The 23,161-nt window shown below is 38.2% G+C and overlaps 1 protein-coding gene and 1 long non-coding RNA gene across 3 annotated transcripts in view; one reads left to right on the plus strand and one right to left on the minus strand.

Moving 5' to 3' along the window:
- The first annotated feature begins 8,951 nt into the window (after positions 1 to 8,951).
- LOC121329853 lies at positions 8,952 to 9,741 on the plus strand. Its single transcript, XR_005951817.1, has 4 exons — positions 8,952 to 9,039; positions 9,238 to 9,294; positions 9,401 to 9,460; positions 9,601 to 9,741. It is a non-coding gene; the product is annotated as an uncharacterized LOC121329853 (long non-coding RNA).
- A 7,315-nt stretch (positions 9,742 to 17,056) lies between these two features.
- LOC121329773 (nucleosome assembly protein 1-like 4) overlaps positions 17,057 to 23,161 on the minus strand; it is a 29,810-nt gene continuing 23,705 nt past the window's right edge. The window contains exons 10-14 of one of the 2 annotated variants that reach the window (XM_041275555.1): positions 19,316 to 19,338; positions 19,009 to 19,131; positions 18,835 to 18,870; positions 17,966 to 18,001; positions 17,057 to 17,089 (exon numbers count right to left, since the gene is read on the minus strand). In XM_041275555.1, the coding sequence (XP_041131489.1) occupies positions 17,084 to 17,089; positions 17,966 to 18,001; positions 18,835 to 18,870; positions 19,009 to 19,131; positions 19,316 to 19,338 (224 nt within the window). In that variant the 3' untranslated portion in view covers positions 17,057 to 17,083. The remainder of the gene's footprint in view (positions 17,090 to 17,965; positions 18,002 to 18,834; positions 18,871 to 19,008; positions 19,132 to 19,315; positions 19,339 to 23,161) is intronic. The other variant, XM_041275556.1, reaches the window with a different exon arrangement.

Here is a 23,161-nt window from a genome sequence, read left to right on the forward strand (position 1 = left end):
TAGTACTGTGCCTGTAACACAGGGTGGGAGCACACTTACATCAACGCGTAGAATAAAGGGGCTTAACTTTAGTTAATCCAGCCCAATACATCTGGTGAGGCAGACAACAAGTAAGAAAAATAAAGCAGAGATTGGACCAGATGGTAACCCCCGTATTCAATTACCAGTCAATGGTAGCCAATACTAACCACGCCAGTTAAATGTAACCCTACCACCCCATGTATGTGCTGTGCTTTGGGTCAGTCAAATTACCCCTCTGCCTGTATCAGCATCAGCCAAGAGATTCAATATGCAGACATTCAAGGCTGAACGACAAAAAAGCCAGTGAATTAAGCATGTTGAGAATGTCAAATTTCTAATCATCTGTTATAAAATGGTTTTAAAATCTCAACAGTTGCCCCGACTGAACATTATCAAGGTTTAGACTTGACTGCCCTCTTAGAAACCACCATTCTGAACATTTAATGACAGAACTTTTTGGACGAGAACCAAAGCTTTCTGTGGGATTGTTTTATTGTACCACAGTGAATATTGTTCTTGATTGGCAGCTAGGTGTGTATTGTTTATGATTGGCAGCTAGGTGTGTATTGTTCTTGATTGGCAGCTAGGTGTGTATTTTTCATGATTGGCAGCTAGGTGTGTATTATTCATGATTGACAGCTAGCTGTATATTGGTGGATTCTAAGAACAGCTAACAATTACTGTTTTGATTAATTAATTAAGCTTTTGGCTCTGGAATAATGTCCCTACCAACATCATAACTATAGCAAGGCCTGGTGTATATGTTTCACAAAGTACTTTTTAAAAAGTTGGTTTCTAATTTAAAACAAGGGAAGTTGGTGCTAACTTAGCCTCCAGACCTACACCAGTCTCAGTATATTCTTCACAACAGGATTTTGACTATCCCTGATAACTGTCACACCACTTCTCTCATTTCATTTCTTTTGTCTCTTCTTCCTTTTCTTTCATTTTGCTTGTCCTATACCTTTGTTGTTATCTGAGCTAGTAGAATCTCTTGTTGATTACCTCCCGATTTTTACAATGCATTGCAAGCTCACCACAATGCGATTTATTTGGAATCAGGGAGTCGCCAAAAAGGTGAAAAAATGAATAAAAGTACATTTGAAACTGCTTACTTACCCTTCAAAGGCTTCAAGTTTAATAACAACAACAGATTGCTAACAGAAAAGGTTCAATGTTGATTAAAAAGCATTCGATTAAAAAGCTTCGAGTATGTGTGTGGTTTCTTTCCAGTATTTATGAATGAGTCCCACAGAAAATCCCTTTCACAACAAGCCATGTGTTTGGCCTGACCTGGCACCCTTGTGTTTCTATATCAACAGCATAGTCAGCTGCAGTACAGAGGCCAGAAAACGAATGGTTCACATGGAGTGGAATTATTGGCTGTATCAGAAAGAAACATTGTTCATGAAAACCTGCGAACAAAATCAGCGTGCTTTTTCTATTGATCTTCCAGTTTTCCCATGAACCTACTATGGTATTGACTGCAATGAACTGTGCCACTATGACAAATGCTACGTCTCCATCTGCCATTGGGACTGACTTGAAAGCGATTTGAAATGAGACTTGTTTGCTTCCATAAAGCAGCTGTTTGAGATCAAATTGATTTGAACTGGGACTCGGTCAGACACAGTTAGGGCTTGCAGAGGCGTATTGTGTCCTCACTGCTGCTGAAGTGTGATTTGATGCGCATGCTTTTGATTGAAATGTGGGAGTCAATGGAATGTGAAGGACTGGAGTTAGCGCCACACTCCATTTTCGTACAGCACTGGGAAGCACAACGGGAAGCACAGTGTTGATGGGTCTGAGGTATACATTAAATAAAGCTGGGCCCAGAAAATTTAAATGGCATCTGTCAAAGCAACAACAAAGAGAGAGTGCTCGTTTAACAGTGACTGGAGTAAAAATTGTGTTTATTTATTGGGGGGTCCAGCTGAACAGTTTTCAAATGTTGGTAAGTACGTAAATGTTCTGTAAATAAAAAAATACACAGACGTCTAAAGCAAACGAAACACTAAGGCCATGTCCACACAACGCCTTTATACCAGCATAAAAGTGTTAAATATGGCTAGCGTCTACACTGCTTAGCGTTTATTACCTCAGGGTAGTCTCGAGTCCACTTCTAAATTAGATCCCATCAGGTAGTGCGGTTTGTCACCAGTGTAGACGTTGTAATACCAAGCACAATTTTTGTGTATCCTCCATTATCCCAAAATGCTTTCTGATATGTTTTGGTGCGTGAACATTATAAATACAGTACTTAAAACAGGTGCCTGAAGGAGTTGAGAACGATTATCAATACTGCTGTACCGTATACTGTTTCTTAGGCTTGTTGCAAAATGGCAGATCGATCAGATGCTGAAATCAAGGTTTATTGATATCTGGAGCAATAAAAACACTCAATTATGACAAAATGTACCTTGTGTTTTTAAGAAACTAAGCCATAATGTTCATGGTATGAGGGGCCATGTCTTCCATGGGAGTGGGCTCCATATTTGCCAGATTGTAAAAATAAAATACAGTGCATGGTGGGATGTCGTCATATTAATTCCCACAGTACATTGCGAACTGTAGCCAAACTATTTTAATAGTGTTTGTGTGCATTAAGCTTGACTAAACATGAAACGGTACTTCACTGTGGATGCTTTGAGCTGGATTAATTGAAATGTTTTTGAATACGGTTCTCATGATATGTAGTGTGGACAGGGCCTTATTTCAAGCAGCTTTTTCAGACAAATTGTGAAGCGACTCAGTTGATATTTTCAAAAGCTTTTCTTTTAAGTGAATTGTTTTGTGCAGATTTGTTTACTTTCCTGTCCTGCAGTAAATGTGATTTATTCACAGCAGATTGATACAATCAGCTTCCTTGTCCTCGTGGTTAATGCTAATCCTCCACTGCTAATTCTGGTCAAAGGGACTGCATAGCTGCACTGCACTGGACTAATGGAGTGGGCTACTAGAGTGGAATGCCACAGCCCCACTCAGTTCATTAGTAGTTAAACACCAGCCCTTATGAATACAACTGTGCAATAACAGGGCTTTTAGGATATGTCATAGTCACTAAAAACACACTTTTATGAAATGGCTTTCATATCTTAGTGGGTTTTAATGTAACTTTAAAATTGCTGCCTTTGTATTATTATGTGTATACCATTGTTTATTTAATGGTCTGACTGTGGCAGCTGTATGTGTGACATACTGTACAAATGTATTGTGGTTTGTTCTTTTTTTTCTGCTATGCACTGTACAGTGCTTTAAGATACTTTTACATAAAAAGCATTATATAAATGCAATAAATAAATAAATAAACTAGCACACAGTTCTGGGTCATTTCAATGTCAACTCCTTTTCTAGTTAACTATCTTGAGTTTTATTATTTATTTTTTATTCTGGCGATTAAGATGTTTGCTGCAGTTCAGGAAATCCATACCCCGGGTGTTGTGTTTCTTATAGATGACAATAGCAGCACTGGGACAAATATTCAAATATACAAACAAACACTTAGTGAAATGCACAGTATGTGGTGGAAAAAATTGAGACGTTATAAATTGAACCCCAAATTACCTGGCCACTGAAATGAGATAACATCAAAGTACAGTGGAACATTGCATATCTGACCGTCACATACCGCCCTGATCAATTAAGCTCCTCGCTAAACATATAAATAAGTACATATTAAAAGTGGGCTATGTGAGTAATGGTATTGACAGCAAAATGCAGCTTCCATGATGGAAACAGAAAGAAAGCATTATGCAAGAACCCAGAAAGCAGAACCAGGGAGGCAGGGGATTCTAGAGTTAAGAAAGAAGCCATCAGTTGCAGGTTACTGTACATTCACCGCTTGTTTTGTATTTTTTTTTTAAAGCTTTGCATGGAGATGGCTTATAGCCAATCGCATAGCAACACTGTAGCCTAATTAATCTTGTTTACTTTTGCTTACTTTTAAAGCAAAAAATTAAAGCAGTTTGCATGTTGTTTTTGTTCACTAACCTATTTATGGATGTGTAAATTTTTTTTCTATTGATGTTAGCAAATCCGACTTTCACATATCTGCCTATACCCCAGACCGCAAAGGGTCAGATATGTGATGTTGTACAGTAGTCCATTCACTTGAGCTGAAAAAATATGTAGATCTGGCCATTCCCTAGTTGCAGTAGTTTTACAGACAGCTTTTTACTCTACCAATACCTGATGCAGACTGTTTTTATATAGAAATAATTAAAAACATTCAGAACAAATATTTAATACTAAACAAGGAGCAAACAATAGATAAAAGCAGTGAGCACTCACAGCATACAATATATAGCTATAGATTCAAATGAAATACAAAATAAAATACAAAAACCCAAAGAAGAGTAATATTCCAAAAAATTGTTTCAAAGCATATCGATATGTAGCAAACATTATAATTGATAATATTTCTGAAAGTGAATGACTTAGAGGCCCCTCAGCATGTTGTAAAGCCCTTTGCTCTTGTACCTCTGTTTGTAAGGCCTATTCTAAACACCACATCAACAGAACAGGTCCCAAACTGTCTTTCCTTGTCTTTTCCGACCCTTTTACATTGTTACTTAGTTGAAACAGAACAAATACAACAGCAAGAAAATGACAGTTTCACCTTTACATTTCTCCAAGTTATGATGTGCCTTCACAGACACTGGCAAACAGAGTCAAACCCCCACAAAACAAACTCCCTTCTGATTTAGATTTCTTAATTAATTTTCATCACCTGCTTCAAGTTACCTTAGTTTCATTTGATGTCAATTAAGAGCACACAATAAAATGGATCCCATGAACACAAAAACACACTTGAAGGCTTTTTAAACAGTGTTCCGAAACCTGTGTATCACCATTGCTGTCTTTTTTTTTCAATTTATCATGGGTTCTGATAATAGTTCCAGTTCCAGACAAAAAAACAGACAAGTGCCATTGATAGCACACACTTTTCATAGCACACAATTTATTATTAGTTTGACCCTTACATGGCTGACAGTTGTTTTACGGAATAGCATCTTTGACATTAATTCGTTGATATAGCAAAGCTGCCAAGTCAGTTTCAGTATTAATGGGCAGAGATGGTATTTAGATGACAGGTACTTCAGGATTCAAGATTCCACAAGTGATTGCTGTTTCATGAGAAACAGACACAAAATTAGAAGTGGTATTCACTTGGGAATAGCTTGACTGGCTGCATAATTAATTCTTAATCAGGAATTGTTTTATGACTTTCCTGTTATTACATCTTACTCTCCTGTTCAATTAAACCTCGAGGAGATTTGACTTTTGTTTGTTTTCAATGTTCCAGTACAGGGGTCTCCAACCCTGGTCCTGGAGGGCCAGTCCCTCCTAGTTTGTGTTCTAACTTTACACTAAATTAATTAATTGGACCAATTAAGCTTCTAATAAGCACTTAATTGGTCCAATTAAGTAATTTAGGGTACAGTTGGAACAAAAACCAGGAGACACCTGTTCTGTTATGATAATGCCACTGTTACCATAGCAACGAGCTGTCTTGGGATGTCATAGAGGCCACCAAGCAACAGTGCCTGACAATAGAATGTTCTGGGGGCTTATAAATTCAATTATAAACAACTATTATAAAGTTGTTAAAACTTCACAAACAAACCAGACCTTTTGAGCTTTTCTCCTCCAGAATCGGATTATCAAGATTATACATATTCAACAAAGTTCTTTTTTCAATTAAGTTTCGTTTTTTATTATTTAGATGTATTGATAATAGTTAATAACTCCAGTTATTTTACATTGTTACATATATACAGTAGATTGTTAAGTTTTATTTTCTTCTAGGCCTAGAAAAGTAATTGTTTACTTTTTAGATTAATTTCATTTTCTTTTTTCTGTTTGTTTAGTTTATTGTAGTTATATTTAAGAATTTGGTAAAAACTGTTTTTTGACTAACTTTTTTTTTTAAGTAAAAAAAGTTCCTTTCCAGGTATCATTTGAATTTGGATACAATCACAGGTAAATATGTTCAACTTTATTTTATTAAATATGTAACCTTTTAAAAAGTTTTTAATGAAAAGTTTTACTCTTTCACTGCCTAATCAACCTTAAGTTAAATTCGATTTGTAAACACACACTACATGATATAATAAATAAGATATAGTAAATTACTGAAAATATTGAAAAAAAACTGAATCTCAAGTAAATTACTAAACAAATGCTGTTGCTTGGGACTGTGAGTGTAGCTAAACAAGACTCAAACAAATATCTTGATCTGGATAGGCCCGTGCATGCTAATTAAGACAGTGGGTCTTCTGGTAAAAATTAAAAAATTAAAAAATAGACATCATTTTGTAATAACTGTATTGTTCCAAGTGGTTGAAAAAAACATATCAAATGTGCTTTTATTTGCTAAAATTACATTTCACCCCAAGTTGTGGATCAAGTTATGTTTATTTGTCAATAACAATAATGTTAATAATAATAATTGAGAGGACTTTCTGTTTCACAGACACCCCAGTCTGTCCCGTCATCGTATTGATGAGGCGCTCTCAGTCCCTCCCCCTGCTGTGCAGGGCAGGCAGCAGTGTGGGGGTCCCCAGGAGAAGTTGGAGTCTGGATGCAGCCCCAGGATCCAGGAGCCTCCACAAGCCTAGACTGGCCACCTCCGTCAGAGCCGAAGAAAACATCCAGACGGTCTCCACAAAGCCTCGGGAGCCCATACTCATTGGGGACCCCCCGGGGAAAGTGTTGAAAGGTAAGGAACCCCTACTCCTTAGTCAGTTTCATAGTACACCAGCACTTCAGCGACATAGCATAAAACGAAAGGCTTGTAACAGGATATGAACTTACAATGTTATAGAATGTCACGATTGTCATAAGAGAGTTACAATGTTATAGAATGTCACGATTGTAATAAGAGAGTTACAACGTTATAGAATGTCACGATTGTAATAAGAGAGTTTCATTTTACACGTTGTTGCTTATAACAGCTTCTCCAACTATAATGAAAATGAAGGTGTCACTCCATTCTCCGTGGAGACCAAAACAATGATGTCACTGAACCATGCTGCTATGAGTGGAATGAAAGGACGCCATCACAAAGCAATGTTTGCAATGTCTTGATATAGATATTTTTGGTAGCCCACAATGCCTTGCGTGCAGCAGGGCTCTGGTTAAGAGGAGCTATGGATGAATTACAGAAGTCACCTCTCAAAATCAAGCGAAGATTGTTGTCCAGTCATTTAAGCTGTTTCACATAACTCGTTTACCCAGGAACCCCTGTGTGTAGTGTATTACTACAGGTGTAGGTTATGGTCTAGTTTTTAATGTTACACAGACTGATTTTATTTACATTGTCTTTGTTTTTGTTTATCTCCTTTGCATTGATTTCCTTTTCTCTGGGTCCTCCCACAGTGACTCCACCACAGTGTTTTTCAGAGGATAACTCTGGGTTTGGCCTAAAATCCACCCAAGATGCCCAGTATCAGTAAGTTACATTGCAAAGTCAAATCTCTTTAAAAAAAAAAAAAAAAATGAATAAAAAAAATAAACAATACTGTACCTCAATTATTCAGGGTAATGGGGACCAAAAGGTGTTTGGAAAATCAAATACTTAAGAAACTTCCAGAAACAACTACAATACTCTTATGCTGTTAATGGTTTCATTCTGCACTAGCACTCCTCTAACATAGCATATAACATGAATGCCTCTACACAGCAAGTGAACTCATAGTGTAGAATGAACTCAGCGTTAGAGTATACTTTATCACTCCATTGTCCACTGCTACTTCTAGAAGAGCTACCCTTCTCTACCAGCTTTAGGCTGAAGAGGTCTTCAGTTCAATGGGATGTCAATTGCCATGGAGCTGGCTACAAACTTCACTCATACCTGTGACCCCTCTCTCCTGGACGTTCCTTTAGCCAGCCTCAGTCAGACCTCTGCTAGAAGTGGGAGAGCTCTAGAAGAAGCAAAAGGGAATACACCCTAAATATATAATGTACTGTACAGTGCCTGGGACCAGGTTAGCACCCTATCATAAGCATTGCATTGGAGGTTTTACTATTAAAGGACCGTTTCTAGGGACTACTAGATAGACCCTTAGATGGGTGGTTATAATTTGAGTGTACTAATGAAGACTATGTTATTTTCTTTAGCAAAGTGAGATCTCTCTTGAGACAGAGAGATTTTGCTGAGAGAGCCAAAGCAGTGCTGCCTGTACTGGCCTTCAATCTGCACAGGAACATCGGATCACTGGTGAGACTGTTTTTTTAGTAAAGAAATGTCACGCATTGGGGAATACAGTACATCAAGGGTACGGCTGAGGGCTTTGTTTCTGAGAAGAAGTCTTTTTCTCCTAAAGTTGTATTTCCTTACTGTTTTTTTTTTTTCTACTGCTCTTCACTATGGAGCCTGTGGGTGTAAGATTCAATTAATTAAGTCTAATGTGACTGCACTTTCACTATCATGTTAAAGTCAAGTGTGCCAACCTGCATAGGTCTGCACCTCTATTTTAGGTTCCAGCTATATTTATATTATTATTTAGCGATGAAGATCATTTTAATTGCTGTACTGCCTAGTTTTTTGTGTTCACTATAGCCATTAGGTTGAATCCCCCCCCCCCCTCCACACAATTTTCCGTTGTGTTTCTAAAATAAATGATGTATTGATCTGACCACAGGAAGACACAAGCGAAGAGATGAGGAAACTGCGCATTATGATCGACAAGGAGGTAACCCTATTATGGTTTTCATAGCAACAGCGAGACAGACTGAAGGGCTTCCATTTGGCAATAACAAAGTTCCTGTTGACCTTGATGTCGAGCTCCTGAAACAAAAACTATTTTGCAACATAGCTTACATAACCACTACTCTGAACGGTTTATCAGATGTTGCTAATGGAATGTTGTCCCTACAACCAATGATAAGAAGTGAATGGGTACAATTAAGTAAAGACCAACTTTCAGCACTTATTAGCTTCTTACAGAAGGGCGTGAGAATCGAGCTGCGGAGCTTTGGATCACACTGAATGAAAAGAAATTTCCCCAATTGGAGGTAAACTGCCATGACCTCTGCCAACACAAACATGTCTTACAGCTGGTTTGTCGTACCCTTACAGCCAAAAAAAACCCAGCTTTATTGATCATGCAGAACAGTAGTCTTAGGGAATTCTAAATTACCAGAACATGCTCATATCACAAAATAAATTTTATAAAAGTAATGTGTTTATTTCTTCTGCTATATATTACACAGCGTAAAATACAGGACCTTGAAAGGGACTATGACGACCGTGTGAAACAATTTTTAAAGGTACGTATTATAGTTCAGACGCCCTACAGTAGCTGTGCCATTGCAAACCTTCAGTTGAAATATTGCATTTGAACTACAGTAATCCATTTTGTGTCACGATTTACAGGTGAATGAAGAAATCGAACAAATTGACTCACGAGGACAAACAGCTTACAATAAAATACTGGTAAAATTTACAAACTTTTCTCTTTTTCAAACAAGGTCTACTACTTCAACTAATGGGTTCAGTAGTGGGTCTAACCACAGTGAAGTGTTGCGTTGATTCACTTGTATTTATGCAACCAATTGCTCCTTGATGTATTTCAGAGCCTGAAGGAGGAGATAAAAAAACTGCAGAAGAAACTGAGCAACCTGGATAAAGTGGATGGAGAGGCTTTTATACAACAGTACGAGAAAGAGTACGGGGAGCCAGAGGAGAGCGAGGAGAAAAGAAAAGGAAACAACCAAGAGGAAGCAGAACAGAAGGAAGAAAGAATGGAAGCGAAGAACCCAAGAAGAGAGGTGAAAAGGAAGCAAGCACCCAAAGGGACTAATACAAAGGAAGATAGGTAAGTAATTTGCGTGTAACAAGGCAACACAGCAATTCAGATACGGTACTCTGTGAACATTCATGGTGTGCCGTAGTTATTTCACGAACGAGGATGGATGTATTATGATTATCCTCAATTTTCATATCGTTTTTCCTTTTTAATGCTTTCGACTAGTGGCTGCTCCTGCTTTTCGTGGTTGTGTGGAAAGAGGAGCTGGTTCCAGAAAAGAAAGAAGGTAGAGCGCTAAGTCTTACAGCTTCTTTAACAAAAGTTTAACAAGAGGTGTGCAGAACTTTTGATCAGTTTATTCATATCATCTGTTCTTTCTCTCAACAGGCTTGGATTTGCTTCTGAAGTATCATTGCTAAACATTCCTTATTCAGAAGGCTTGTGTTTTCACATTCACACAGGCTCTATTTATTTGCTCTCCTGCACCTTGTCTCTCAGTATGTGCTAAAGTCTCCTGTGACACTGACTGTTTTGGCTTTGCATTAATGGGGTTCTTTGTGAAGTATTTGTTTTAGTTACATTTGTCATAACTTCTGTTGTAAAGTTAGCATTTTTCTAGTTTCTTGCTTGCTATTCTGTTGGTTTTGATTTGTGTGTGGTGGTTCTCACTTGGAGCTTTGTTTTATTCAGTGTTCGTTTCTGGTATAAGGACTTCGAAAGTAGGTTATCAGCATGGTTTTTCCATCTTGAATTGGGTGGTTATCCAGACTAGTTGTAGTGCTGATGGCTATTATTGGGTTCTCTGGCAGTTGTGGTTCCCTTTCAATTCGAAGATGGCCACCAAACATGGTTTATGGTATACACGCCTGCCTATTAGTAGGTGTCGCTGAGCTCTTACTATCAAAGCTGCCGATAGCCCGCCCCCCTCTCTCTCGAGGACCTCCTCAGTCCCACCTACCAAGGGAATAAAATCTTCACGCAGGGAATGATCTACCTCTTTTCGCTTCTCAAGTTGGTAAAGTAAGACCATCTGGGTTGCATTGAGCCCTTTTTATTACTTAAAAAGCACTGCGTTGAGCTTGCTGCTAGTTCCCTTGCACTTCGTACTGAAAGCTGGCTTGTCGCTTTTCACAGAATCAGTAGCTCCTAAATAGTAGCCCTTTTTATCTTTCTTATACTGTCTTCAGCACCTGCTCGCTACACGTGGCAGGCTGCTTGTCTTTACTGTCTTTCGTCTGCGAGTCGACTGCCTGTGCAGTATTATTTAAAAGAGTGAGTGGGAGAGCGCTGTTACTCCACCGGGGCTAGGCCTGCCTTGTCCCCGTTGTCGAGTTAGTCCACCAGCCGCCTTTGGGCCGCAGGTTGGGCCTTGTTGTTTTGATTGTGCTGCGTGTCCCCGTGCTTGCGCAGAAGGTTAGCTGCAGCGCGGATGCTTACAGCCGAACCAGCCGTGTATTCCTCACCGGGGCCAGCCCCGTTGTTGAGTTGAGATATATCTTGCCGGCTGAGTTGGCCCACCACCACGTGTGTTGGGCCTTACAATCGAACAGATGGTATGCTCTCCCCCATCTGTACTGCTGTATTATTGTACTGTATTAGTGTATTGTGTTTTGCTGTATTGCTATCAATCAACCCCCCCTGTTGTACGATATGGACTGCCTAGGTATGTGACCACGCGGTTAGGGTAGGCACCGTTGCATTGCTGCCCCGGTGTTTTCTAAATACCGTGGTGCGTGCTCAGCCCGTGCTACCTCGGTACCACGGTGCACAGAGTGCTTATTGACACACAGTACCCGATACAGGCAGTGCACCGACGCTGCATGGTACTCGGTGCTCGGTGCACGTGGTGCGCAAAGTACCTGTTGCCCCGTGCTTAGTGCACTCAGTGCGCATTGTACCCAGTGTTGTACAGCACACGGTGTGCATTGTACCTGGTGCTGTACAGCACTTGGTGTGCATTGTACCTGGTGCTGTACAGCACGTGGTGCACATGGTGCTCGGTGCATGCAGTGCGCACAGTATCTGGCGCTGCACAGTACTCAGTGCACGCGGTGCTTTAGTGCTATGGTAGTCGGTGCAAGTACTGCACACTCTCTCCGTGTTATGCACTTCCACTGTAGGCACCCCTACCCTACCCTACACCCTTACAGGCTGTGCGACCCAGCAATGATGGGCAGGGCAGGGTTTCATGCCTGCGAGGTCTGTGGGAGTAACATCCTGCAGGAAGACAGGCATACCATGTGTACTCGGTGCTTAGGCTCCGAATATGCTTCTTCAGCCCTACAAGGCTCTTGCAGCATCTGTGCAACTTTTCAGCCACGAGTGCTCGCCAGTTGCCTGGAGAGAGTCGCACGGGGACGTTCTTCGTCCCCCGTAGCGAGTCCTTCCCAGCCACACCTCTCGATGCCATCACAGAGCCCCTCCTGGGGGTTCCTTATGCGCAGGCGTCTGTGTCCGCCCTCAGCCGGGGAGGGGAGGGGTTCTACTCGAGATACTTTCTAGTGCCAAAGAAGGATAGCAGCTTTCGCCCCATCCTGGGCCTGCGGTTCCTCAACCAGTTTTTGAAACAGAGGTTCCAAATGCTGACTCATCGTCACATACTCCCTGTCTGTCCGGCCAGGTGACTGGTTTACCATGGTGGACTTGTGGAACGCATATTTTCACATCCCCATTCATCCAGAGCACAGGAAATATCTCGCCTTTCAAGGCAGCGTTTATGAGTTTTCCGTTCTGCCGCTCGGCCTCTCCCTGACTCCACTTACGCTCTCAAAGTGCATAGACGCTATCCTCACCCCCTTGCGGCTGCAAGAGGTCAGAGTGATGAACTACTGCGATGACTGGTTAATCTGTTTCTAGTCTACTCTCCCCGATTGGAGCCTTGAGATTGTACTGGAAGCTCTCACGCAGGCCTCGTTTGAACCTATATACTCCGTTGAGTTGAAGTATCTGTCTATGAAGACAGCCTTCCTCTTGGCTATCACCTCTGCAAAGCAGGTTAGTAAGTTGCAGGCATGGTCTGTGCATAGCTCCTGCATGCGTATTTAGTATGATGGTAGCACAGTGTCACTGCATGCAAACTCTGCTTTCCTCCCCAAGGTGGTTACAGCCTTCCACATGAATCAGTCCGTGGAACTGGAGTTCTTTCATCCACCACCGTTTACTTTGGAGGATAGAAGTTGAATTTACTCTGACCGGTTTGGGCATTAAGATGCTACGTGGATAGGACCAGCTCTTTGTCTGCCACGGGACACAGACCCTGGGACAGCCCCTTTCGAAGCAGCAACTGTCGCATTGGATTGCGGACACAGTCTCGACTGCTTATGATGGTACTGGCTTACCCCATCCTGGGCTGGTAGCCGCACATTCCACGATAGGTGTGGCTACGTCATGGACCCTCTTTAGAGGTGCCTCCATGGCTGAGATTTGTAATGTGGCTGGCTGGGCTACGTCGCATACTTTTTCCAGGTTCTATCGCCTTAACGTGATAGATCCCTCATTGCCCTCTGTGGAGAATAGGGTCCTTGAGGTTTGCACGCTTGCACCGCTGACCTTTGGTCAGGCAGGGCTAAGGCATCCCTCCCTTGCGACGGCTCTGGTACTCGTTTTCACATAAACAATGTTTAGTGGTCGTGTCAGTCATCACCACGGTCTCATCGCGAAAAGAGGTAAATCCTTCCCTGCGTGGCGATTTTATTCCATAGGTAGGCGGGATCAAGGAGGTCGAGGGAAGGAGGGGCCATCTTCTCTTTCAGGGAACCAGGTTTACGGTAGGTAAATTAACGTTTTCTAATAAAACCTGATGTACACAAATGCTTCACAAAGAACAGGACAGTCAACCTAAATTCACAAAGGGTTACCTTTTTTTCAAAGTGAAATGAAAACAGTCATATTACAAGAGATGTTACCACATATTGAGCAAAAGGAAAATGAATACATCAAATGTAAGAGACATGCCAGAATCCATCAGTAAGAAACTTCAGTCGGTTATCTAAGAAAAAACCCTAGACGAAATGTTATATAATCAGAGATGTGAGTCGAATAAAAAAAATGAATGGATGATGTATAGTGTATAATGATTTGTAATTTTTTTTTTTTTAAAAGTAATGTTAAAACTTTAGAAATAAGTCTTAAGATATCAATAAGGTCTTAACTTAATCTTTGCATCCAGTACTCAGAAATGTGCTTATAGTGAACATGCTCAAATTCCAGGTGACCACTTTCTGCACTTGCAATGATTTTACCTTTTACATGTATTTTTAGAACCAATTCATGTTTTAATTTATTAGTTCCTTCAATTTACATATATAGTTTTATTTAAATAAAAAGGACTAAAATTTGCTTGTACACAAGTCTAAATAGGGAAACAGAACTTAACATAAAACAAACTGTAACAGTATAACTTCTTATGGCAGCAAAAGCCCTCCCAGTGCACGGGTGTGTGTTATGTGGAGAATATTAGATTGGCAGAGGGGGTTCAGTTTCTCCGTCAAAACATGTGGGAATGTGGCTGGAACTGGCAATTTAATGCATTATTATAAAAAAGGTGTTCACAGGTTTTAGAGGGTGGGTTAGAATTGATGCTGGCGATAGTAGAGGTCTGTGTTTCGTGTTTCATGTTCCGTGCTGCTGTCAGTTTATGGTCGTGAGTTTTTGTCAAACCTTTTGACAAGTGTGATTTTGCAAAGATTGTCAGTTTTATGAATTAACACTGTGCATTACAGCATTTAACCTTACAGCTGTGCCCCTCTCTCTGCCATAGCATCTGGGCTGGGACACTACACTTCTCCATGCAATGAATGGGTTTTTTATTTTACACAATAAGATTTGCAAATCAAATACTCAAAAAACATAAACCAGAGAGTCGTAGCTTCCATGTTGCACAAACTTTAATAGAATATTCTAGCTATTCTGTACAGAAAAACACGACTTTAAAAGTAACAAATAGTTTAGTTTAGAAAAATGAAAGGCCATAATGCACTCTACGTGCCAGGGCATGTTGCTGTGCTACAATTTAACCACAGGAAAAAACGGTTTCAAAACTAATTCAAGGTACATTTTGTTGGTACTTTTCATATGGGTCAACAATAATCTTTTTTTAATTAAAAAAAAGCTAGGTGTAATGCACCTGTGGCAATATTTGCACTTTCTCCTTTAGCCAGCCATCTAGATTCCTAAAGCACCTGCTGGAGCCCTATTCCTGTTCTACTGTAGAGGTTCTTAAAAGAATCAACAGGCACAGCACTGCTGTTTTAGATAAGTGTCTGGGCACCAAAGGAGTTCAGAATCACAAGAGGTTTTGAGGGATTTAAAGTATTGAGCCAATTTGGCTTTTTGTATTTAATTTGTTTTACTTAACGTAATTAATGAACTCTCAACAATGTTAAATGTGGCTCTATTAAAAGGTATTTTGAGAGTTTGGTAATAATGCTACATTTGATTAAAAGGAAAGTATTAACACTGAGGTGCTTATAAGCAGTTCAAACCAACAAAACTACTTTTTTAAAAAGAGAATTTATATATTATAAAAAAAAAAAAAACACCAAAACCATGAGAAATACATGTATGTAAATAACTTAGTCGTGACATAAAAACAAAGTTAATGCTTCCAAACAGCCCCCCTACCTTCCCTTATAAGCTTTGTTAATGCATTTGACTTTTATGCAATTGTTTCTTAGCATGAAAAACCCTGAGTAACCTATGATGAAGCCAATTATTCCTTTATTGAATGGCTGAAGTGTGTTGATACATAAATTGTACTCTACACATTTGTGGGTGTACATTTCAAAAGTTCATAATGGAGGAACCCAGGATGTAGCTTTATTTTTGCTTCAAATTGCATTTTACAATACACAAAGGTAAGCGAAAAAAAAAGTTAATGTTAGAGGAAAAAAATAATTCATGTGCTTAAACCATTATTATTATTATTATTATTATTATTATTTAGCCAAGACTGTGCTGCACTGAGAAGGTAACCACATCAGCAGGCTGGAGTATTTTGATAGATTTGGTTAACATGGTGTTGTCCGCTAATCTCGTGGCAGTGGGTCTCTCTGTTTATTGCTGTTTGCATTCAGTAGGCTGGCTTGCTTCTTTCTGTGGAAAAAATAAAAATCACATATATATTTAATCATAATTATGATAAATAGGAGACCGAAGTGACGCAGAAATATGAAGAAAATGCATGTCCTAACATCGATAATATGGCAATATCTCATTATTCATAGGTTTAGCTAACACTGCATATTTCAGCATGTTTTTTTCAAGGATTTCTATATGAATGTTTTCATACGCTCTGTGCATTAGTAGACTGTTTTTCAATTATTTTGCTTGTGAGCTAATTTTGCACTGCTCCACTTTTCAAAAGCCTTTATCTGAGCAATCACAGAGGTACAATCTGAAAAATGAAAAGAGCATATAGCCACTATTTTACACCTACTTTGTGGTGGTGTAAAATGAGGAGCAAGCTATAAAACAGGATTATCAATGTAAATCAGTTTGGACTGTCCATGATGGCTTTCTATTCAAATGATAAATCAAAAACTGCACTTTTTAAATGCATGAATTTAATTTCAACATTTCCAAAATTAGCTACTGCAGGATGTTAGAGGGAAGCTCAGATATTTTTTAAAATACAAAAACCTCTAAAAATTATTCACATGAGATCTGAAAATTACTGAACAAGCTTTTGTTCAGTATACCGCATATTTTTAATTTGAAACTGCCCACACTGTCAGCCAGAGAGAGCAAGGTACAGACGTTCAAAATACTGGATGTTCAATATTTCGGGATCACAAATATTGGTATCATATTTTGTATATTTTTGTGGTCTCATGTAAAGCAAATAATGTTTTTCAAAGCAAAATTTCATTTTCTCTTAAACCTGGTCTCAGGTAGCTTACACGTTATTTATACGGGCAATTTTTTAAATAATAAAAAAAGAAACTGCATTTGGCTAACCATCCATACTCTGTGTGGCAGAGGAAAGAGAATTTAAAAGGGGTGTGTCCTTCATTACCATAAGAATGGATACATGAACATTTAATTGTGTGCTCCAGAACAAAACCAGGCAGGAATAAATTTTAAAAAGTCATTTTTTGCACGAGAGCAATTGAGGAGCATATTGGCATTAAAAAAAATGGAACAGAGCAAAATCTTTGAAAATCAACCTGTAATTCCTATATATTCAGTATATTAGGAAAAAAAGAGGTACAGTCTAAGAGCTACAGGGATGGAGCTTAAAGATTAAACAAAAAATAAAATTAAAAAAGTGTATTCTTCCTTACCTAGAAATGTATGAATTGACACATGAATTATGCCTAAAACAGAGGAAGAAAAAAATATATGTATATATATATATTATACATACATTTGTTGGACATCACTGGACATTCACCAAAACCAATGAAATGAAGCTACCAACCAGTTAATTACACAATAGAAAAAAAATCTAGGTAAAGGTGCAACTGTCTTAATACATCTTCTTTTTCCATACACATTTGAAGAAGTATTTTTCATGCGCATATATATATATATATATATATATATATATATATATATATATATATATATATATATATATATTATATATAGTATATATATATATCTATATATATATGCGCGCCTTGGAACGTTTTCAGTTTGTTGCGTTACAACCTGAAATTTTGATGCTTTAAATTAATATATATATATATATATATATATATATATATATATATATATATATATATATATATATATATATATATATATATTTTATAGGGTGATTAGAAAGTAAGTTTACCAGATCAATGCACCATATCATTGATGTGGTAAACTTACTTTCTATCACTGGGTATACAAAAACACAGTGTTGGTTAACAGATCTAAATAACCAATATATATGCTACCATAACTTGAACCCACATACCCACAGTTAACCATGTCAAAATTATTAGAATTGGCATCATGGTTTTCCACTTCCATGAGGATCACTAGTGTTTATATTAAGCCATTCTTCCAAAGTATTAACTCAAATAAATAAAAATGTAATAAATACATGAGCTTCTTTAACAACCTTTAATCTACCAGATCTAATTGAGGTACAAACCCCACAATTAAATAAGGCAGGGTGCTAGTCCAAATGGAACCTAGAATGAAAAGCATTGGGGAAAGCCTGGTGTTACATTCAACATTTAATCCAACTGAAAGCAGACCTTAGGATCATACTCTTCATCTTCATCCACATCTTCCTATTTAAAAGAAATGTTAAAGAAATAAATAAATCAGACAACTGAGCAGGTACTAAACTGCATGTGCAAAACCAGTAAATGGTAGATACCAATTCATAAACCCCTGTAGTAGAGTCAAAATGCATATTTGAAGCAGAACTGCATAAAAGAAAATACATGCACTGTATTATTTTTTAAAAAAAGGACACGCTCCCTAGTTTTATTCAGTATGTGTTTAAATGTTTTAATTAGGGAGAATGTAACTATGCCTCCTCCCAAACCTATATTGGAACACAATGGGAGTCTGCATCAATACCTATTTCTCTAGATATTCCTCTTCATATAGTGATTTGGGCCATATCCAAATAATTGAGCAATAACCAGACATCAAGAGGCACGCCTTGAGCAATCCTCCATAAATATTTAGGTTATTAAAAACATCTGTCATGTGGGACTCTGTGGCAGATTGGGCTGGTTATCTTTGCAGAATACTGGCTGTAATACTGATTTGATTGTGCAGTCTTAAATATGCATATTGTATTCACTTTAGTTTCATTTCACAAAACATAGTGGGTTACAAGGCTCTATGCAGAAACAGAATACTGAGATTGTGATGCTAATGCAGTACAAGCAGCAGTCCAATGTAGTTTCATGTATTTTTTACTGCAACATCTTTATATGGGTTAATGAAAAAAATGCTACCAACAAAGAAGCACTCTTGCAGGTTTAAATTCTTACTAATAATCAGATTTTCTGTTTTTACATGTTTCAAACTGCACATGCAGACCTGTCTTTTGTACATAAGATGCCACAGAAATTGAACTTACAAAAAACAGCAAAATTGAACAACCTACCTCCTCCTCACCTTCTTCCCCCTCCTCCTCTTCAAACTAAAATAAAATGTGAAAAAAACACATGTTTTATTAAATAAAAATTTAAAAAACCCACACACTTAAACATTACAAATATAAAAGACCCCATACTTATTTATTAACTAATGTATTATTGTTAAATACAGGAAAACCTACATTATCGTCATCATCTTCTATGGCTTCTCCAGTGAAATATAGCACTGCCCGAGGAACTATCCGTTCACGGAAAAAGTGTCCAACTTCAAAATCTTCCGCTAAACTGAATTCAGAATCTTCATCCTGGAAAACACATTATGATCCTGAGACAATTTGTGTTCTCATATTATACATCATAATAAACACCAGTATATATAAAGTAAAGACCAGTATATTAAAATTAGCTTAAAACGCCTTTTTTGGAGTATTTTAACGGTTTTTGCTATTCATTTGTTAAAACTAGAATAATAAAAGATCTGTTACTCACCAATGCCTCTCCATCGCCAGAAACTAAAAATATAAAAAACAGATTAAATTACATTGTTAATATTCTATTGCATGGTAAATGTGGGGGAAATTTATATTAATAGGATAAGATTATGTATGCTTTCATTAAAACTAATCATACAGCAGTTCTGTAAACTTGTTTAGGTTACTGCTCATTTGCTGAAAATAATAGTATTCATAATCAACGTTTACACAATTCTGTTGAGTGCCATAGCAACCAAAGAAATGACAATCCAACATCCTCTTGGCTCCAATGCAAAAATGCATAGTTTATACAAATGTCACTTACAAAATCCTGAGTCTAACTCACATACAACAATTTCCCTGAGCTAAGATCAGGCTCTACTGCATTCCTTTTGACTATTAAAAAATTAATACATTTGACAGCCTTAACTGCAGCAATTACATTGAAGAATGAGTTTGAAAGACATCAAAGACCAACACGAACACAAACTGTTCTACATTACAAGTAGCAAGTGCACAGCCCCCCACCTCCTCTTTAATGCACACCTAGATTGTAGATATTTAAAATTCTGAAATGATATAATATGTTCATTTTTAAAACAAGTCAAATATGATCTATTTTTCTGTTATGTGAATTTATGGCTTCAGATGTATGAAAATATTAGTTATTTGATTGAGATTCTTTAAAAAGTTGAGAATAAATAAATACATTTGCACATTTATATTCTAAGACGACCACAGCATGGCCATTTGCATAGAAGTGTTTTTCTTGTACAGATAAGATGATACAATGCAAGATCAATGTGAAGCTACACATTTCATTTTCTGAACTTCATATTAATATGTATATATTAAACTACTACAACTAGATTAAACCAACAAGCTGTTATGCAAAAAAACCAGTGTTAACAACCTTCCAAATGCTAAAATCTACAGGACCTTTAATTACAATAGTTCCTCATAAAAAGAAAGTACACTTTTGTAGCAGATTCCCCATAGAATTGACTTACTATTTCAGGGCTTGAATTTCAGTACGGGATCACGGAATCGTGCATTTTCCAAGTTGCTCCCAAATATCTGCAACTTTCAGTGTGGGAAAATCCTGCAGATATTTTAAGACACCAAGCTACTGTATTTTCCACCCAATTTAGAATACCTGAAACACTACAATAATCTCTAAGGGTGTCAGTGACGAAAGCAGTAGAGCCGCATTCTGAGTAGTTCTGGTTAAAAATAAATAGAAGTGGTGCGGGAGACTATTCTCTCGTACGTGAATCTCAGCCGCTAACTTTAAGCACTATAGAAACTCAGTACACTGCAATAAGTAAACCGTTTTGAAAAAAAAAAGGACTAATTAAGTCTATCTAGGTCTCATTTTGCAAGCGGTGACTTGCGCTTCAATTCATTTTGGGGCGCCAGCGCACTGAAGGTTAAGCACATATTACTCAGCCAGAGTAAGCCACCTACCTGACTTGTTTAAAAGTACAGACTCTGGGTTTTCCCAAGACGTATTCAGGGTGTGTATGCGGTACTCCTAGCCGGAACTACGATCACCTGAAGTTAAGCCTCTCATCATGTTACAGAGTTCACAGCTTAGGTTTTGTTTTGAGTCTATTATAACAGCTAGACTGCAAGGGGTGATTACAATATATATAGCAGTGACCAAACATTATTTTTTTGGAAAAGCGTTTATTTTGTTAATATATATTCTTATCTCTACCACATATAGTATGCCTGATCCTGTTGCAACTTATACAGTAGTAAAGGACATTGTGCAGCCTTTCATTTGATATGTTACATACATGCAGCACAAACTATCTAGTAGTTAAATATACATAAAACATGAAGCACTGGTTAAAAAGAGAAGCACCTTTTTCTTCTGCTGCAGCAAAAGAGAACTTCACGTCAGGCAATGGCAAAAGCAATGGAGAGTGCTCTGTCTCACAGTGATGAACAGCTGTTGGGTCTCCTGAAAGCAGCTTATTTTAAAGCAACACCAGTGTGAATGATGATGCAGTAAAATATATAGTTTTTTTTTATAATGCAGAAGTGCCTCTTTTTTTGCCATTCCCCCTTTAAAATCTTTGAAAACCCCCCCAGCACACAAAAATGAAATTCAAGCTCTGTATTTAAAGTAGAAAAAAAAAATGGAAGGACAAAAACAAGAACATTCTTTGTTCCCAAGACTGCATACTCGGGACTCTTTGTAACATAAGGAAGTGATCATCAGGCCGTACATGAATGTTGGGCCCCCGCCCAGACAATAAGGACTCGCCTGACTTCAAGTACTATAGGGAGTATCTGTTTAATTACTCAAGGAATTTAAAGCTACCTTTTTCAGTAAGCGTTCAAATCCGTAAAGTATTTCTGTACCATCACAATTAGTAAGTTGTGGGATGACAGGTTAAATTACCTTGTTAATTTTAATTACTAATGAGTTAATTAAACTTGTTAACAATTTATTGCATTAACATGACCGCCAGTATTCAGTTGTTGTCTTTGCAAAATGTATCGGCAGCTCACTGACTGCAACACGTTATCACAGCAGCTGTAGCCTCTCGCTCTGCTGCACACACAGCCTGCACCAGCGCCTGCATGCTCCAAAGCGATGTCACCGATTCAAATGTTGTAAAGAAAAAGTAAATTGAAAGAAGTCGATACCTGCGACCAAAAAGCAGTTATACATCGTTGATGGTACTGCCGTTATCGAAGATGGAGACACTTGAAAGGCGAATGCAAGCTTTGCAAAAAATGAAGTTAATAAAAAAAAAAGTCTTGTTATCTTAATTGAATTAAAATAATGTGCACAACAAAAACAATTGTGAATTTAATTGATGATGACTATTTAATTTAAAGCATTGACTGTGCACATTAATTTGCCTAACCATGCTTCCCTACCTGGCAGTTTATCAAATCCCTTCCAATAAATAGGACATTACATTCCTGGTGGTATTACAAGAATCTTTTAATCTGAGCATGGTTATTACTAGTTAGTTACCTTAGATAACAACACAGCTATGAATGTATGCTCCTGCACTCTATCAAAATTCAAATATCCAGAATACCAGACCAGTCCTATCAAACTGTTAATCACACTATTCTGGATCTCACACAATTAAATGCAGCAATAAAGGTTTGGTAACAAGGCTTTTGCTTCCATCTAACCCCCCCCCCCCCCCCCAAATAAAAAACATTTTATAGTATTATAGCATGATGATGTACATATAACAATCAACACCCAACAACAGAAAAGCATATCACATAACTTTTAAATACCCATCTAAGGACATCTGGTAAGTGAATGACTCTAGCATACACATCAGTAAAATGTTTAAATATTGACTGTGCTAAAGTCAAGACAATTCAAATACAGAGGATTTAGACAAAAACATTCTTATCATTTGAGTCACCTGTTTATACTTGAGCTGCGACCTCAGCTGCTTCTGAGTCTGTGCGCACGCATAACTGCTGGCCTAAAGTGTGTGACCTCAGACGTCCTATTTCCAGGGCGACCTCCCGATACACAGGAGAAAAGTTAAGACACTGATTTCCTGAGTTAACAAATCATTCAATCAATTTATTCAGCTGGGCAAAATTTTTACCCCCGATTTTCTCCCCAATTTTGAATGTCCAATCCATTTTTTCCCTTCACTGCAGTGATTCTCCAGACATCTCAGGAGTCCTGAAGGTTCAATGGGGGTCCACCGATCCCACGACCAAGCCAGCTTCTTTGACACCCAGGAACTTGAAAGCAGATGTCAGTGAGCTACCGTCCGCTGAAGGACAAGGCCAGCCCTCTGCAGATGTCTGCCAGAGCTCACTAGGTGCCTGACCAGCAGGGTTTGCTATAGCGCAATGGGGA

The sequence above is a fragment of the Polyodon spathula genome, chromosome 17 (genome assembly GCF_017654505.1).
Source record: "Polyodon spathula isolate WHYD16114869_AA chromosome 17, ASM1765450v1, whole genome shotgun sequence".
NCBI classification, from domain to species: Eukaryota; Metazoa; Chordata; class Actinopteri; order Acipenseriformes; family Polyodontidae; genus Polyodon; species Polyodon spathula.